The 19,666-nt window shown below is 32.1% G+C and overlaps 2 protein-coding genes across 2 annotated transcripts; one reads left to right on the top strand and one right to left on the bottom strand.

The window, feature by feature from the left end:
* Positions 1 to 341: 341 nt before the first annotated feature.
* Positions 342 to 5,945, top strand: LOC123715490 (serine/threonine-protein kinase 40-like). Its single transcript, XM_045670550.1, has 7 exons — positions 342 to 962; positions 1,281 to 1,514; positions 1,814 to 1,946; positions 2,717 to 2,897; positions 3,078 to 3,171; positions 3,711 to 3,890; positions 4,177 to 5,945. The coding sequence occupies exons 1-7, from the start codon at positions 483 to 485 to the stop codon at positions 4,636 to 4,638; spliced, it is 1,764 nt and encodes a 587-aa protein (XP_045526506.1). The 5' UTR covers positions 342 to 482; the 3' UTR covers positions 4,639 to 5,945.
* Positions 5,946 to 15,419: 9,474 nt separating this feature from the next.
* LOC123706599 lies at positions 15,420 to 18,887 on the bottom strand. The gene is made up of 5 exons (XM_045655869.1): positions 18,802 to 18,887; positions 17,017 to 17,086; positions 16,584 to 16,655; positions 16,319 to 16,463; positions 15,420 to 15,592 (listed from the first exon to the last, which is right to left on the bottom strand). Exons 1-5 carry the CDS (start codon positions 18,885 to 18,887, stop codon positions 15,420 to 15,422), a joined length of 546 nt encoding a protein of 181 aa, XP_045511825.1.
* Between the last annotated feature and the right edge of the window lie 779 nt (positions 18,888 to 19,666).

Here is a 19,666-nt window from a genome sequence, read left to right as displayed (position 1 = left end):
TTTAATCATGTTTTTAAATTTAAATTAATTAAATAAATAAGGGTGACCCGATATTGGAATACTCTTTTAACTTCTTGGGCTTAGTAGTAGCGTAGTTTTCGAGTGGACGATAAACTAATGTATTCGTTCACGTCTCAAAAAAACAGTAGAACAAACTGTCCGTTCGTTCAACGATGACTACTCAATACTCGCGTTTCAGCTAGGATTCCGGATTATAGGGTCACGCTGGGCTGGAAAAAACGTATTTGTCTAGATCGCTGGTCGAGGCCGTCTCATACTTCATAGTTCATATCTGTGTGACGTGTGTTTGTTTCTACATGATCTGTGGCTGTGTGTAGATATCTCAATTTTAATTTCACACACCACTAAATAAATAAAAGTATTTTCATTATATACATTCATTATATATTTAAGCAATTTTATATTTGAAAAGCCTTTTTTCGATTCAGTGTCAAATATCATATGCTTACCTTTACTAAATAATGATGGATCAAGAAAAAACAGAAAGTACTGTGAATCACGGAAAGAGATCACGACCTTTGTTATTACAACCAAACCCCAAGATTCCTAGATTATCAGCATATGCAAACTCTACATCCAGTTCAGTGCTAAAGAATTCAAAGAGAGCATCGACTCACTCAAAGAAGATAAAAGTGTTGTATAACGCTACTGATGTTCCAGCCCCTGGCACACCTGTTCCCGACAAGGTTGTACGTAAAGCTGGGCCATATTTGCTTGGGCCAAAATTGGGCCCTAGTCCGGTTAAGAGCATTGTACAGTGCCTGGCACGCAAGGAGAAAAGTGACGATTTTTATCAAATAAAAATACTTACGTTAAAGCCTGAAGGCCAGCCTGAAACACAAGATGATAGACAGGGGAAAATGTTGTTACATACAGAGTATTCATTATTATCATTATTAGAGGATCGGGATGGTGTGGGACATCACCATGGACTTTTTAAGGTATATAAATAATTCCATAGTATAATAAATTAATTGCATAATGCAACTTGGCTCCAGTTTCATAAACAAACAAGTTTTGAAATGTTAGCTATATTAATTATTAAATAGTCTGAGAGAATAATTGATTTTATTAAGATTCCTAAAATTCCAGAAAAAAATAGTTTTCAATTTTATATCTATATAACTCATTATATAAATTTTATACTAGCTTTTTAATTATTAGGTAAACAAGTTTTTCTACCTTACCAGTCCAGCTAGTTAAATTAATTTATGTAAGAGTAGAACTAAATGTTTGTTATCTTATCTTTTGTCTTACAGGATCATGCTCTAGAAGAAGCTCCCAACCCGAATGGGCCAGGTTTTATTTATACCGGTAGAGTACGACAAAGGCTCTTTCTTGTGCTTGACTGTGTCAGTGCCCACCAATTTAGTGAAAAAGGGAGCGAGTTAATTAATTTACAACAGTATGTTACAAAAGTCAAGAAAGTACCTGAAAAAGAGGCGATTTTGATATTTTATGATATTGTGAGAGTAGTTGCTAATTTACATAAGGTTAGTTACTATAATTAAGTTATGCAAATGTGTGTTTGATTTTCTATAATATTGTAAAACCGATAATATGTCTGTGTCCTTAATAATAATTCTGTATAAGCTCATAGGTGCAGCTTTAGAAGACATGAAGTCAGTTGTTGAAAGCTAAACTCTCACCTGTATAAAGCCATCTAAACCGGAGGATTTGCATAGCATAATATATTTAACATCAATTATTATGTCATGATAAATGCAAATTGTTTTGTAATCATAGGAAATATTTTATTAATAAATAATATGCTTTATGCTTTTTATTTCAGAGAAACATAGTGCACAGAGATCTAAAATTAGGCAATATTGTGTTAAACCAAAGGACAGGACGGGTGATATTAACAAATTTCTGTTTGGGAACACACCTTGGCAGTGATAGAGACTTATTAAAGGATCAGAGAGGTATCTTTTTATATTAATTTTAAAAGGGTAGAATGATAAATTTTTCAACATACATTAAAATAGCAATGAATATTAAAATATACATTTGTATTACTTTTGCCTTCATGCACCTTATAATTTTTCCTTAAAGTAAATTTATCATTGGAAATTGATTTAACCCAATTTTAATATTTGGTTCTAAGACAAGCTTGCATGAATGGTAAAATTGCATGTACCATGTAAGTACAAGGTAAGGGTAAAAGTGCCCAATATGAGGCCACCAATCTGACACTGTATATGTATGACTATTGAGCTACTTAATATATATAATGTATAAAAAGTAATTTCTGTCGAAATATTATCATTTCTGACTAAATAACATATTCTGACCTATTTTACCACTCCATTTATCTTAATAAGTAACTTTCTCTTTCATCTAAGTCTGACGAATATATTAACAAAAATCACAATTGAATTAGTATTATAAATAATAAGAATCTCTTCAGACCACATGAATCTTAGTTAGTGGTAGGATAATGTAACAATCACTTATAGGTAAACAAAATGAGCATGAAAGTGAAAAAAATATCAATACAAGAGAAACAGAAAATATTATAAAAACTGAAGGAAATGTTGTTTCAATGCTTATAGAATAATCTTGTGTCATAGAGCTGTCAAGTGGCCATCAACACAAATTGCCTGACAATTTTCAACCAATTGCAGTAGCCTATAGCAGTAGCCTAGTACTTAGGATGATTGTCCTACCTAAATTTATAAATTTATTATTTCAGGATCTCCAGCGTACATATCACCAGATGTTCTAATGTGTAAGCCTTACTTAGGCAAGCCATCAGATATGTGGGCACTAGGAGTTGTTCTATACACAATGTTGTATGGACAATTTCCATTCTGTGATACAAGTCTAGCCCAGTTATTTAGTAGGATACAAGCTGCAAACTACAATATACCACCGTAAGTATATGTTTATGAATTAGGTAAAACAGTTCAAATTGAAATCATAATTGATTTAAATTGTTGTATTACGTGTATTTGTGTTTTGCTTTCAATTTAATTCCAAAGTCGATTGTGTGATATATATATATATTTGGATATGTGTTAATTGATAATTTGACATTATGTTTTATATTTCAGGGATGGCAACCCAGTCCATGTTTCTGACAACACAGTGTTTCTCATACAGAGGCTGTTGGTAAAGGATCCTAAACATAGACTTGTCGCCGATCAGGTAATTGATATTTAAAGCCTGTGGAGATCTTTCCTCTTATGACAAGAGTTTGGACAGCTTATTTTTTAAACTTACATAATTTAGGCCATTTTGTAAACATGGTAATAATGTTATCTCTAAATAGATATAATGGTTATCAAGGCAACACGCACGTTAACTTTAATTGAATCTATGTCGATGTTGTAAATTATACGTCAGTCAGTACGTATACGTCAGTTAGTAAGTTACTTATAAGTTTAGAAAACATTATAGTATGCACAAAGTTGCTACATTTACTACATATTAGGCAGAACACTTCACAGTTCAACACAGGCAATTTAGCTCTGCCTATATATGGGCGTTCAGGGGTTACTTGAGAATGCTTGCATACTCCGTTCGGCCGAACGGCAAACTGGACTTTGCTTTATTGTGTTTGTACACAAATATTAAGTAAAATATCTTTTGACTTTCCCTGTTGAAACAATAGTTTTAATCATATATGACTAAAGAGTTTGTAATAGTAGAGGGTTCGAATTAAGAAGAAAAAAACACATTTACAGGTGCTAGACCAACTATCAAGTATTATAGCTAGTTATGTTGTTGTGCCAAATCCACCGGAAGATCTGCAAGTCGTTCCAGACATTCCCCTAGAGGAAGTGAAAGAGAAACCGTCTGAGAAAAGTAGCGATTTGGAGAGGAAACCACTTTTCTCGGATGCAGAGAGAACGCCTAACTCTAGTGTAAGTAATTATGTATTAGTTATTATTAAACGGCAAATGGTATATAGATAATTTCCTTTGCTAATTTGATTATTATTGAAAAAAAAAAACACTTTTTTACCGGATTAAAGCTATTTGTATTATTATAATATAATTATATAATAATATAAACTTAAAATTATGTAAAATAATTATAAGTTTATAATAATACAACTTTAATCCGGTAAAAAAGTGTTTTCTTTCAATGTGTAAAAGCTTGATTATTATTGTTTATATTCCTATCAAAATTATATTTTTGAAATTTCAGGACGAGTTAGGCGTATACTGCGTTCCGTTACCAGATTTCCTAGCCTTAAATTTCCCCTCCCCAACCCGCGTTCAACAAAACAGTATTCTGATTCACCCCACAACAGACAACCACACGACCAAGCAAATTTCCATACAACGAATAGGCCGCGACGCGCGACCCCTTCAGCCGAACGAAATAGCTCGATATCAACATTTATTTTCCCGCAATCAAGAAAACTCGAGAATCAGAAATTTAGCACAACGCATTCCGCGGCTTAGTTCAGTTCCGTCAACGTCGAATTCGGAATTCCGCGCGATACCGTGGTCCGAACGGAGAATCGATAGATTAGATTCGGATTATGTTTTGCGTTTTCCGGATTCGAGACGGATCATGAATCCGCCTCAAATACACTCGGTTAATCCGGAAGCGGTCGCTAATAACCCCCGAGCGCCTACTGACAATGATCTCGAATATAATTAAATGTATGTAATAGATTATGGAAAAGCTCTGGAAAGCTTACTAAGATTGATTAATTAAGTTTTTTTGAGATACTTACGATAAAATGCCTCATGAATAATCGATATGCATTTTAATTGCTAATTACGGATAACAGAATTAGCTAATTAAGTCGACTATAAGAAGGAAAACTCTAATTGAAAGTTTAGTACTGACAGTATTTGGCTCAATATATTTTTCTTTTGACACTACTATAGTTAAAATTAATTTTCATATCCATTGGCATACCAATTTTGTGTATTATATTATGCATGGCCAATTATACAGTAAGTTTTTTTGTTGAGTGGCAAAATGTTTTTTTTTATGAGAGATAACTTAACTATACATTTTATGAAGTTGTTTCAGCATGTGCAAGATTTTCGATAAGGTAAACGATAATGCTATTTTAATTTAGTAATTAATTTTATTGGTGTAGGTGTAAATATATTTTATTTTAATTACCGGCTTAAACCACGTATTCAATCGTTTTCCTATTCTATAGAATATGCTTAAAAATCAAAACAGGTAGGTATTTAGCATTTAACTGAGTTGTATACATTCGTATACAGAATACAGTTAAATATGGTGTTTAACCGGACTTGAATTTCTATACAGATAATGGATTTAGTAACTATTTTTATGACTTATTGTAGTATGTAAATAGCTATTTTTACTTATACAATGACAATGTGAAATACTTAAAATTATCGTCCATCCCTTAATTGTTTCTCGTTTTAATGCCGGGTTTGTACCGGCACAATTAATACTATAATGTCAGTTTTTGAAAGCTCAAGCTAAGGGATATTTCTTTCTTGTTTTCGTTTAGTAACAAATATGCTCAAGCGCTAATCATGACTTCTGAACGTCCAAACCTTTTGGATTTTAGACATATGGAAGTCATAGTGTGAAATTCAGAAACGAAACTTAAGACAATAAGTATGCGCTTAGTCTCGTTTCTCAGTCTCATGAGTATGTCTAAATCTCAACCCATTTTTAAACGGCTGGCCGGCAATGCAAATTTGAACTCCCAGAGAGTTCAATTTTGCGTTTAGAGCTGAGAGAGATCCCTGAAAGTGAAGGCCCTGTTCTATAAAAAAATGAATGTTGAAGAGCTATCTAACATGTAGACATTTGTATAATAATGATACTTATCGGTTCTTTTAAATTTTTTTCCATTTTAATTAAGGTTTTTGTATTTTGTTATTTAGTACTACATAGAGATATTGTAGATCAATTTTGTTATATGTTCGAGAATGACGGTATGTAAGTAAATAAATAAATTATATTTTATATTTTGTCGTTTTTCATTACTCCTTATAATTAAATTACTCTTAAACTCGGCTATCATTTTCGATACAATTAAAATTTAATTAAAAGATGGTAGGTATTGTGTGATATACAAACCTTGACTTTCTTATATACAATTTTTAATGTAAAATGTAATACAAAAAAAAAATCGGTTGTCTGTAAAGTCGGTTTACTGACGATAGTTGAACGTCATAAGAAAATACTGATGGAATGGTTGCTCTTTCAAAAGAAAATTTTAATTTCATTTGTTTGATATAGATTGGATATAGAGAAGTAGGTAAATGGAAATTACAATTAAATTGATCAAGTTACATTTATTTGTACGCATAAATACAATTATGTCAATTTTTTTAGGAGGCTGATTGTGCCTCTTTGTCGCTCATTCCGCGCTCTCGCTTGCACTTCAAGCCTTAAATGGAACGCCTCAGTTCAAGGTAACGCCGCATGAGTCATGTTTTTTCGTGCGTGCAGCCGGCTCCATCGAATTATTAGACGTCACGTCAAAACTTTCTAAACTGAAAATATATTCGCCTTTCCCAAACTTCGCCCATTGGCGTATCTGGCATTTTATTTTTTAGGTACGGTTTGACCTCCATGTGAATTTTATTACTTCGAGTTGAAAATCCTGTGTTGGGATCCTGATTTTATTGTAAGTAAGTATCTATAAATATAGCGACTCGAAGAATTGGGGTAAAAAGTCTCAAGGTTCTTTTATGGACAATATCAGTAATACCTGGACAATGTTAATAATATATTCTATGCAACAATCTGCCTTTATATTTCCATCAAATAATGACATATTAAGTAGTAGTAGGCTAAGTAGCTGAGAAATTTAATTCGAAATTTAGGGGTAACAGTCACTAGGGCCAAAAACACGGCATGACTACAGAACAACAAGGTTAGAATGTATGAGTAATGTATGGGGTGCATTAATTCTGATTGGACGTGCGTTTGATTGAATGATCCGTCTTACAATATACCATAATCATCGCGTGCCGCGTGGACTAGAGATACTATTCGCAATTAAACGGGACGCGCTATCGTTTCGTCTACCTTTAAACAATCTCACCCCAAGTATGCAATTAATAGTACAGTACAACCTCAAATCTGTCACGGCTAGGTAAGTTTACGGATATCCTGTTATATCTGCCATTTATTGTGTTTATTCCGTTCGACGGCAATTAACTATACTATAAACGACGTTCTAAAACCTATTCATAGATCGTCTTCTTTTTGTTCCATATCATCCGGTCTACATTGTAAAATATCTTCGAAGAAAACCATTTTTCAGTGTCTGGAAACCTAACGTCCACGTCAAAGCTAACCCCGCTTAAATGAAAACTAATTTTAATATTAATATTTTGAGAAACTACGGATATAAATCATCTTGTTTGCCTGCGGAAACTTGTTTGCACTTTTATTAAATCTTGTTTAACAGTTTTCAACAATAACAGGTCTGGCGTTAAAATATTGTCTAAATGTAGAATTTATTTCTTGAATATAAATATTAAGCAGGTTGTACTTAATTAAAAAGGAAGTATGTACATGCATAATGTCTGTTTTCAAGTTCAACACAACATCTTCTGATCTCTGGCATATCTATCTATCACATGGTTAGCATGAAGTAGCTACCAGGATAGACGTAAAATGATACAAATATCCTAATATTTCTTTATGGAATTTAGTTAAATGGAATGTAAAAATATAACCGTTGATTTTTTTAAAGATGAACTTCTCTAATCAACCTTGTGCCGGCAGTACTGGCCGAATAACGCTTAAATAGAACTATTAAAAAGTCCTTATTAAAATAGCTGTTAAGAATTATCGTCACTCTTATTATTCTCCAATTTACTATTACTTACAGGCAATTAAACACACATTTAAATTCAGGTATAAACGCCAGCACTAAAACAATCATAAAAATCCTATTCAAGTCTCGTGGTCGTAAAATTTAAAAATTTTCAAACGATCGGATGGATTCTATTCATGTGAATTTTATTGGTCCCGTTACGGTGATCGTATGAGCGATTTTCCTTGTTTATTCTTTATAGCTGTTTTATTTGAGAACGAACTGAATAATTGGGTATTTGCTGAAAATAAGGTTCGAAGGACTAATCGTAAAAAATTCGATTGTCGACAGACGAGGATGAACAATTGAGAAGTGGTTAATCATTCTGAGCGCTAAAGACCTCCTCTGACTTCTGTCACTTACTACCCGTCTCTAGTGTGCTATGAGGTCTATGTTGTCGTTAATTCTAAAATCATATGACGTCGACTCTAGTGTAGTAATAACGAAATTATCCATATAGGATACTTAGGATTTTGAATGTTAGAATGTGGTCTTCTGCGACTGGCATACCTGGGGTTATTTTCTATATATGTTATTGTATATAATATAATCATAGTTATGAGCGTAGGATCACTTGTTTATAATGAACGTATTCAGAAGAATTCGAATCTTAAGGTGTACTTTCTAAGTCTATTAGAAATATAAATTATTACGAAACAATTCGTGATTAGTCTTCAAAACATTATCAATCGGGTATCAACTCCAATACGTTTTTCACATACGGCACTAATACTTAGAGTTAAGTCACGACTTTGAATCTTATCTTCTAATCTAATCTTACTAATATTTTTTTCAACTTAGAGGTACCTACTGTTCATTTATTTTAAAACAACATGTTTGATTTATTGGTTGCAACTTGCAATAACCACAATGCAAAATATAGTTGAAATCTTTACTAGAAATTGCCACCAAATATAACTCAGCTTGATTGGCCTGGCCTTGTTGTATCCTAATACTTTCAGTCTTTTGCTCCTTAGTGTATCTTAAAATTATCAAAACATTATGAATTATGTCTTAGATTATTTTACAAAGTTCGATTTGCATCATTAATCGGTCGTCCTTTAATTCCGGTCGATTATAAATTATGTAAAGAACATCTCATCAAATCTTCAAAAGTTTACGCTACTTAGAGAATTACCGATTTGAAAATATTTATTACGAAGGAAAATATCTGATAATAAATTATAACACTTACTATTGCATTTACTGCTTATCTTTTCAATGCTCTAAGATTTGTCTTATGTTCACTTGATATTATTTCCGATATAATTGGACATGCCAGGCAACGACAACTAAATAAAGTAATTACCTTTATTGTTTTGCTTATTATATTTTACGCGGTTTTTGCTTGCTAGGCTAGTGTTAGCAGTATATGCTACAACTATTTTTTAAAACGAAATTAGTTTATGTACTAAATACCCTTAAGATTAAAGAGAAATAATAATGTACGCACTTATTAATACTTGTCTATAACACGCAAATATTATATTTAACAAAAATTGTTTAAATGATTATAATATACTAAAACATTTTTGGTGTATAAGTATTTAGGTAGTATATAAAACGGTGGTATACCACTGTGTACGGTTATAAAGACAAATAAAAAAACAGGTTCGGACATACAACCAGTGAATATACCCCAACCCACAAACATTTGGACATACATCGTATGAAATATCAACAGCTTGATAACGATTTAGTTTCATAATGGTTTGTTAAATTATACAATGTGCTTATTTGGATCAAGTGGTATTGAAAATAATAAATAAGAAAATTCCAAGGTTTTGAGAAATAAATACTTAAATAAAAAATTTATTCACGCTGACCAAACTTTATTATTAGTAACGTTAAATTAAAGGACATTTTTTTACACGTACAATTTTAGTATATTTCCACATAAGTGTGCTAATAATCATACCTTAACATGTAATGTAACATTTAAATTGTCACCGTAAGCCTGAATGCCTGTAGAATAAAAAAAATTCGCAGCACACCCGTATTAATATCGAAACTAAATAATAATAACCCATACAAAATTTCATAACCTTGAAACTATCTTAATACAAAAAATATAGTTTAATATAATATTCATAACAAAAGCGTTAAGTTCTCTAAGTTTTTAACACAGCGTTAGGTGCGTAGTATATAATAATTCTTATTGTTAATAATTCTGACACGTTTTTTATGGTAATGACTACTGACCTAGGATTTCTTTACATCTTGTGATGTGTATTCTCCTTCTTCTAATAACAAACATAAACTAAACTTGGGCAGAAACGAGGCAGGAGCCTCTATTATTATATTGATCACGCGTATCAGTTAGCGACCTGACAGTATAGTCGACCCATAGACTACTCGTGTATAAGTTTAGACAAAACGCCTTAAGATGAGGTGATTTTCACTTGTTTACTACAACGCGCAAATCTATGAGCCAACAATTACCTCTGGTCGCCATTGCCCTGCGTTCCCGTTCAATATCGATCTTATCTTGTAGGTTTTAAGATAGCATATACCCGAGGACTATTTAGGGAAATATTATGAAACCATATCATCAGCATAGCTAAGGTTGTTTATGCTTACTCCATTAACTCTACAACCTACTCGCATGCTGCTAAGTTCGACGATCAGGTCGTTAATATACAGATTAAATATTTTAGAAGATGATAGAGCACTCTGTCTTACACCACTCTCCGACCTATACGACGTAGAGAAAGCTTTGGACAACTTCCCAAAGTTGTTCTGGTTGGCATACCAAAATTTAAATATATTCAACAGTTGAGTTGGCACAACCCTTTCCGCCATCTTCCTCCAAAGCACATCATTCGATACAAGATCAAAAGCTTAAGTCAAATCCAGGAAGCAGGCATATACCGGCGTATTATGCTTCGTATAATACTTCAGACTTAGAATAGAATAGCTTCAGTGGAGAGTCCTGGTTGAAAGCAAAACTGAGCGTCATGGAGATTCATATAATTATTCAACATCGAGTCAAGCACACTGTTCAGCACCTTAGCCATTATAGTGGCGAGAGATATAGGACGTTAGTTTCCCTTGTCAGAGATGTCACCAGATCTATTGTTAATAACAGGAACCACTATGGTATTCATTAAAGCCGCTGGTAGATACGAGTGACTGAGACATAACGAATACAACGAAGACGGTACTCTAGGTAAGTGACCACTTGCGTACCATAAATGCTCAATACTGAGCCCGTCGTGCCCAGGAAATTTACCTCTGCACATGGCATTTAAAATATCATTAATTTGCTTGGCAGATACGAAAAACGTTGGCGATCTACTACACCTGGCGGGCCCAGTGAAAGGCGTCCCAACTGAAGGGCCCAGAGGAGGTCGTACCTTAAAATGTTTCATAAATACATTCGTAATTTTCTCTGGGTACTCTCACCCCCTCCACTCGCTTGGATACTAGGCCTAAGATTCAATACCTGTGGACTTCCAATTTAACAAAGTTGTTGTGCTATTAAATCCATTTTGATCTGCTTCTGGTTATTTTGAGCCCACTTCAGGAGACTCTTGAAGTCTTTTCTAGATAGGCACATTTGTTCATAAGCCGCCCCCGAAGTAGGTCTCACAGTGAGCCTCTCGAACATGTCTGTTCTAACCAACAATATCTAAATACGAGTAGTATAAAAAATGTCGCTTAGTGCATTGTTCGTACGCTTAAATATTTTATATTTTTGACGCAGATGGAATTCAATATCATTAAATATACATTACATGTTATTTATTGCTAAGTTACATGGCATTTTCTATAAATAAGTATTATGCTAATGTGATTAAGTCCTATCACTATAGAATCTGAAATGTGCTCCTACATACACGATACAACAACATGAAGATAATTCATATAGATGATATCGAAATAATCGATATCCGCAATGGATGGTCTTAACAGTTTTCCCTAATACTTAAAAGATAATAAAACTATTATGTAGGTGATAGAACAGTTAACGAAACCAGTTAAAAGTGATATTTGCAAGGGAAATATCCTCCATATTGAGTAACGAGGTGGCCTTATATCTAAATATTCTATAGTTAATGCAATTTGATCATGGTATTCAGAATCTGAAAAGAAAATATATTTTTAGATTCTCGCTCTCTCTCTATTAGATGAATATTCTCTCATGTTTTGAAATTTCTACTACATAAAGTTACCGTATTGTAAGTTTTAAATATTTTTCGGTGACCTTGATTTTTAGATTTTTGATTGATAATTGATTGATTCGTACAAATATATCAGTCCAATTTAACTCAACCTGTCACTTTTGTTCACAGCGAAAAACAATACAGAAAAAGACGAAAAACTTCGTAAATTAATTATAATTACACTATTTTATAAATATATATTAAAATAATTAATAAAGTATGTGTCATTTACCTTTACATGTTACTAACTCCATAGCTAACATGCCTTTTATTTCTTCATATTCCTTTAGAACCAACTCTAAAAATATTATGCTCAGAAAAGTTAGGTAAATATGTGCTATAACTGTTATTAAAGGCAGAATCAGATCCCAAGAGAACCCCTAGAACGATAGGATAAATTTTAGGAAAAACACTAGATATATAATTCAAATAATGTATGTGATATTATCAATACAGTTAACTTATTATGAAGAGGTGACAAACCTCATCTTATCACAAACAGCGACTAAAAAGAATAACTAGCGTTCGTTTCAAATTAACGACTTTAGATATTCTCATGATCATACAAAATAAACCAGTTAGTATTAACTGAATTAACTGTGTCCTTTTATCACAATAAGGAACACTATTTAGTTAAAAGAGAGCAATTAATGTGATTTAGTTTTATGAATTAGGAGTATAAATCTAAATGTTTAAGCTGTCAGTAAGTGAATGTGTATTAAATGTTACAAAACAAAACAATGTAAATATATATACTCACATTTGAAATAAGGGCAACAATATGAAAATGAGTCTCAGTCACCGTTGTGCTGAATATATAAATTGTGTCGGTAAACATCTAAAAAAACCTTTTATTATGTATTTCATTTCATTCTTCTGTACATACTATTTAATTTTATATGTTTGAATTTAATTGCCTCAATACAGAAGTATTGATATATTATACTTCTGTATTGAGGCAATTAAATTTAACGGCTCGAATGCTATCAATTAGATGAACGAAAAAACTACAAGTGATTAAGGTAAAAATGCATAATAGAAAAAAAATACTGACCTTTATTTTGAGTGCAGTATTCGCATCTTTCACGGCATCTAAAAGGCTTTTGTAAACATGTGTTAACTGTTTCAAGTGAAAGTTCTTCTTCTCCAAAGTCACGTCTCCATTGTGAATATATTGCCTAACGTAATCCTTCAACAATTTCATTCGAGTCCAAAACATTTCGTAACTCAACGAAATAACAACGTAAGAAAGCATTAGAGATATGTCGGCTACTAAAATGGAGCAAATCTCCAAGAAAAAACCTTTACTAGACAATGTAAACATGAAAGTAGGGCTTATAAGGAAGCATATTATCGACATTACGTAAAGAACAATTGCACAAATAGTGTACTTGACATTGAATCGTAATACTTTATCAATCGTGTCAACAGCTTCACAATATTTTAAAAAATATGACTCCTTAAAGAATAATGAAATAAGTGCATTAGATATTGATTTCAAGGATAAAAGTATAACTTGTAGGTATAGATGAGTAGATGCGTAAAATGAAATATTGTACAAAAAATAAAATTGATATGCATAAAATACTATACAATAGAATTTGCAAACGAAATTAATCCGTTTTGATGTAGACAATTCACAGAAATGTCCGAAGCAGAGACGAATTGCTAGAATCCAATAAATTACTGAAAAATTTCTGAACGAAAACATTATTTCGACTTATAGTTACCGTGCCTGTTTGTACACAATTTTATATCAATACACAGTTCTACATTCCAATTACATTATAGAACCTTGACTGCGTTAGTAATAATTAAGCCTTATCTGAATATTATACAAGGAAAAGCTATCGAATCGAAAATCTACGTATAAAAGAGCCATAAAGTTTTGATAACATTGATAACATAAAGACTCAGATATAACTAGTCTGGCTAGAAGTTTTGTTACAAATGAAAATGTATTTAATCATTTTGAATTTGCAACAAGTAAATTTTAAAAGCTTCTTTCGATTGTTTATTAACAAATTACAATATGGAATAGCATGTTAAAGAAAATGTAGTCACCGCCTTGTGGTACCAATCCACCTACCACCAATGGTGGTAGTCACCAATGTGGGTATGGAGCCGTCGGTCATATTCCAGACACTACAAAAGCTTGGTATCAGCCGTTTGTTCGTATATCATACTATCAACAAATACAACATCTCTTCGTCCATCGATGACCAAATGAGATCGGGGAGGCCGCGAGCTGTTAGAATTACAAAGCTTGTTATTGCTCTAAAAGCCAGAATTCGTCGAAACCCCATTAGGAAGCTTAACATCTTATCGCGAGAAATGAAGATTCCATCTATGACTCTCTTGCGCATTATAAAACAAGACCTGGAGTTCGGTGCTGCTGCAGGATATGCCCCAAATCAATCTTTACAATTAAATACAGAAGAATGATCAAAACCTATACACAGCTGAAAAGCATAGAAATATCCTCCTTACTGATGAATAAATTTTCACGATTGAAGAACACTTCAATAAGCAAAATGATAAGGTTAACGCAGTTCTAAAGAAACTGCTCAAGTGGTCGGAAAGGTACAAATTGGTCTTGATCCTCCGTTAGTGATGGTTTGGTGGGGCGTGTCTTTTTAAGCAGCCATAAAACTACATTTTTGTGAAAAAGGAGTGAAAACTTCAGCCAAAGTGTACCGAGGTACAATCTTGGATCATGTTGTAAAACTTCTCAGCAATACACTTTATAAAAATATACCTTGTACTTTCCAGCAGGATTCTTCACCTGTTCACACAAGGCACGAACTGCTCAAGCCTGGCTTCAAACCAACGTTCTGGACTTTATAAGTGCTGAAGACTAGCCTTCATTTAGACCAGACCTCAACCCTTTAGACTTCAAATTATGCCTGCTGCATCAAGTTTATTAAAAAATCTTTGGAGCTAGCGGTGGCAAAATTTTCCTTGGAAACATTGCGTAAATGCATGGATTCGTGGCCAAACAGATTAAAGGCCTGTATAAAGGGTGGCCATTTCGAATATAATATTAATTAAATTTAAAATTAAATATGTAGGTAGAAATTTTAATAATATTACATTACTTCATTTAAAAAAATGTATTTTCATTTGTAACAGAACTTATGGCTAGGTATATCTACTACTTTTAGCACTGTTTAATTTCTCATGAAATAAAGAAACTGTAAATGAAACGCTTAGAGGGCTCAGATTGTAGGAAATTTTCGAAATTTGTGCTGTACTCACGCTCAGTATCGTAGACTTTCATATCAAAAATGCATATGCCTGTCTACAATAACACATATATTTATGTTTGAGGGAATTAATAAAAAAACATGAAACGCGACTAACTGAGCTATGGGGATGGTTACACGGTGTTTTGAATTAACCAAAGGTGATAAATGTTAGTATATTTTTTATATATTTATATTTTATTTTAAAACTTTGTTAAATTGTAAGACCATAACTAGGTCACTTGCCATCAGACTTGCTATTGTTAGAGGTAATGAGAGTTTAAGGGGAATCGCACCAAATAAATTGAATCTATACGGACGCATTATGATGTAATCCAACGCATGTTGCATCTCCATACGAAGTGAGGCGTCTGTAATAACCAGACATAAGAAAAATGTAACGAATAAAAATATTAGTATTATTTATTGATCGATTTCAAAGATGTTGATGTTGTTGGAGTTGGAGTTCGATAATATTTATTTATGATTATTATTGATATTAACACATTCAAGCACGTGGGCCTTATTTTGTAAGTGTTAAAGTTATATAGAAATAAAAGCTTAGGGAATAACATAACTTCAACTAAAATTGGTTTACTAGTTTTTGAGATACATTTCTGGAGGAAAATGATGAATGTATAATATATGTAGATAAATAATGTTATCAGGTATTTAAAATCGGTATAATTAACGATTTATAATACATTGAGTCTTTTGTTGAAATAGCTTTTACACATTAAGAAAAACACTTTTTTGAACGGATTAAAGCTATGTATTATTATTAAAAACTTATAATTATTTACAAAATTCTAAAATTTAATTTTTTCCGACGTTTCGCGCGTTTAAAATTAATAATTAATACATAGCTTTAATCCGTTCAAAAAAGTATTTTTCTAGATTGAGACTTTTCTAATCCAGCTGCCATTTCAGGTTTTTTACGAACCGATACAACTTACAATAACCACGAGCAGTTGCAGGTTAATCAATTGGGTCTTTCAAGAAGTGTCTCCTTCAATCCTCATTCTAAACGCCTTTATTATTTCTTTATTTCTTATAGTGAGTCCGAATACATAGAGTAAATAAGAATTTTAGTTTACCTTCACATCTTATAAGTTGCTTCGTTAAAATTTTAACAATATTTTTGTATTCATGAAGTATCAGCTCTGAGAAAATTCCTGGTATGAAAATCAGTAATACCGCACAGGCTATGATCGAGAGGTTTATACAAAGCGTCGGTAGAATCTAGAAAAATAATTAAAAACTTGTATAATACAAACTAACTTTATGACTTTCACTTCAATTGACCACCGACCACTTGACGATTTAATAATAAAATATTGGTTAAGAGTTGGTTTGACTTACTTCGTGATTCCTTAACATAATCGATGACAAAATGATTATTTGTGGATAATATAGCAGTATGTTGCAGGATATCTGAATTAAAAGAAAATATATAATATCGTATCGATTTTATATTGATTCAGAATTAGGTTATAATGTTTTTTGTGGAATTGTTTTAATGTATATATTGAATGTTAAATCTTATGGAAATTAGTGTAACGCTCTACAGACATGACATTCTATATTATAAGATTGGATTCAAGAAGTTATTTAAAATCATTAATGATTTTATTTGACTGTGATATTCTAATTTAACAATATAAATTTCAAGATGTAGAGATTCATTAGTATTCAGAGTATTTTGATAAAATATTTTAATATTGTTTATTTAACTATTGTTCTGGGTTAATTACAACTTACTTTTCAACACTATTAACTTACAATATTAACTTACCCCAACTTCCAACTCTGTACGCGCTTCATGAATAGTGTTTAAAAGACTGTTATACACTTCTAAAATTTTTCTAATATTAATAATTTTGTATGTAACTTGATCCTTTTTGATTACATTAAGCTCAATATATTTACAACTTAGACACTCCCTGAGCTCTTTAAATCGATCGTATATTATTGAAAACACAAGTATTTTAGGTAGATCGTTTAACAGAAATAATAGAAGGAAAGCACAAATTAGGTTAAATGTATTTTGGATGATATACATACACGATGTTAATATTGAAAGAAGTAGTAAAAATATAAAAACACCACTCACTTGTCTGGAAATCAATACAGACTCAAATCCTAATATATTATCAATTCTGAATACGGATTCAAAGAAATTGTCAATCCATTTCTCATAGAAGAAAGATAAGAGAATTTTGTTATAATATAAAAGTTTTGCAAAAACTATAGCGTGCAATGGAAAAATATTCATTGCTTTTGGATCTAATATGTACAATGTAATAACGAGTGTTAGACAGTAGCATCTCTTACAAAATTCTATATATTTAGAACACTGAGAATTGTAGTAAAACCCGAAAAATAAACGAAGGTACATTATCCAGTTAAGAAGTTTTGATTGAGTTTTATTTTCTTTCTTGTACAGCAACATTTTTTTAAAGTAATGTAAACAAAATTGTTGAATTGTACGGCCTTCCCTATGTTTGAAAATACACACGTGTGGTTCTATATGTACACCAAACCGTCGTAACATGCAATAGTTTTTTATTACATTTTCACAGGATGGTCTGACAAATACCAAAAAATATTTTATTCTATTCCATCGATTCCAATAGCTAATTTATCAAGAACAAATTTCCTAGTGTTATAATTATATAAGTTAATTTATTATATAAACCAATATTATTTTTCGATTCGTTACAATGACGTTCACTTCGTGAAATTGAAATCACGTTATATATTGAACTTTATTGTATATACCACTCTAATAATCCACAAGATAACTTTAATTGATATATTAAATTAAAAACTATTGACGAAGACATCTCGCTAGAAAATTTATTTAGGCATTCGAAAAATGGATTCTAATTCAAGCATGCTGTGTTGTTGTCACTCCACTAACCGATAATGATATTACGTTAAAGTATTAAATATCGACTATTTTTTGTAGTTTCTATGGTATTTAAATTTAAATGTTCACATACGCAACGTATGCTTGGAGTGTACAAAATAAACTCGGATTTAATATTAAATACTGTCATTTGGGTTTCTTTTCTTTTTTTAGCTCCCATAATAACTTCACACATACTTACAAAATATAGGTAACTGGGCAATCAGTAGGATCGTTACCGGTAAAGATTTAGGAGTAATCTATGTCCATAGTCTATCTTTTCGCGGACATTTTCGTTCACTGGCTGATGCATGCATGCAGCATTCTGTTTCAATATGCGTAATTCTAATGAATTGTCGGACAGATCAACGATAACACTTTATGCTGCACTTGTTAATAGCGTAATCTAGTCAAATTCACTAATACGGATAACCTATGAACGAAAATATAGACTAATTATAAGTACAAAAACTGTTCTTATCGCAATTTTGCTGGCGTAGATAATTACTAGTACCCCTTCTTGTACCCATCTGCGTTTTTGCTGGGCACGAGAATACCAATTGAACTAAGGAGAGAGCAATCGGCAATCATGCACTGAGACTTTACTTGATACGTATTGAGGGGTACAGACACCATGGGCCTGTTTCCAGAATTGCTTAATTTATGTACCTGAAAAGTATTTCAGATCCCGGAGGCATGCCGGATGAGTGGAGATCACAAACTGTTCTCCGCCAGCAGTCACCGATTCTGCTCATGATCTCGCTGGTCAACCATTTCCTCAGGTCTGCACTAGAGCTGGATATGTTTGTGGCATATGTGACATGTGTGTAGGTTTAGGAAGACTGAGAGATGAGTGTAAGTATTATTCATTCTTAAGTAGAAAATAATGTTAGTAGTTTAAGTAGTTTTGACCGACATTAAAAAAACGAAGAGAGAAAGGGAGAGAGACTAAAAATTATATTGTAATTACGTTATTGAGTTTCGTCATGTATATATCTTCTATATTTTTCCCATATAAATAACAAGTAACCAATAGTATAAGCATTTCTATATTCTACAGCATTATGCAGAGACAATAGAGGTGTAAGCAAAATAAGGATAAAGGAGACAAATGATAGCTATCAATCGACACCCGCCGCTCAAATGAAATCGTAATGGTTCTCATCACATTTGCACACTCGATTCAATTTAACTACGAGTAACGAATGTAATGGAAATAAAAATGTCAATATAAAACGTTTTATTAAATTTCTATGTGTGTGTATATATTTCCGTTATAATGGGGCAGTGGCATGTTTCGCTCGTTAATAATTTTAGAGCCAACGTGGTGATCGATCGGTTTACAATTTCGAAAAAATATTTTTTTCTTAAATCTAGTTATAAAATATAACAGATAAACACGTTATAATCGAATGAAGCAAATGAATACATTATAAACAGATAGATAGCTATTCAAAAAAGTACCCCAACTAGTTTATGTAGTCTCAAATCTTCTGTCCCGAAAATAACATTTTCTGGTATTATAAATTTATTC

Source organism: Pieris brassicae, chromosome 1 (genome assembly GCF_905147105.1).
Source record: "Pieris brassicae chromosome 1, ilPieBrab1.1, whole genome shotgun sequence".
NCBI classification, from domain to species: Eukaryota; Metazoa; Arthropoda; class Insecta; order Lepidoptera; family Pieridae; genus Pieris; species Pieris brassicae.
Note: the sequence above shows the minus strand (reverse complement) of the source record. Positions and strands in the feature narration are given on the sequence as shown.

Coding starts and splice junctions, on each gene's coding strand:
- LOC123715490 (XM_045670550.1), top strand. CDS start 483: ATGATGGATCAAGAAAAAACAGAAAGTACTGTGAATCACGGAAAGAGA. Junction 963..1,280: donor ATCACCATGGACTTTTTAAG/GTATATAAATAA, acceptor TTTGTCTTACAG/GATCATGCTCTAGAAGAAGC. Junction 2,898..3,077: donor GCAAACTACAATATACCACC/GTAAGTATATGT, acceptor TTTATATTTCAG/GGATGGCAACCCAGTCCATG.
- LOC123706599 (XM_045655869.1), bottom strand. CDS start 18,887: ATGAGCAGAATCGGTGACTGCTGGCGGAGAACAGTTTGTGATCTCCAC. Junction 16,656..17,016: donor GTACAGAGTTGGAAGTTGGG/GTAAGTTAATAT, acceptor CTTTTAATTCAG/ATATCCTGCAACATACTGCT. Junction 16,464..16,583: donor TTATGTTAAGGAATCACGAA/GTAAGTCAAACC, acceptor TTATTTTTCTAG/ATTCTACCGACGCTTTGTAT.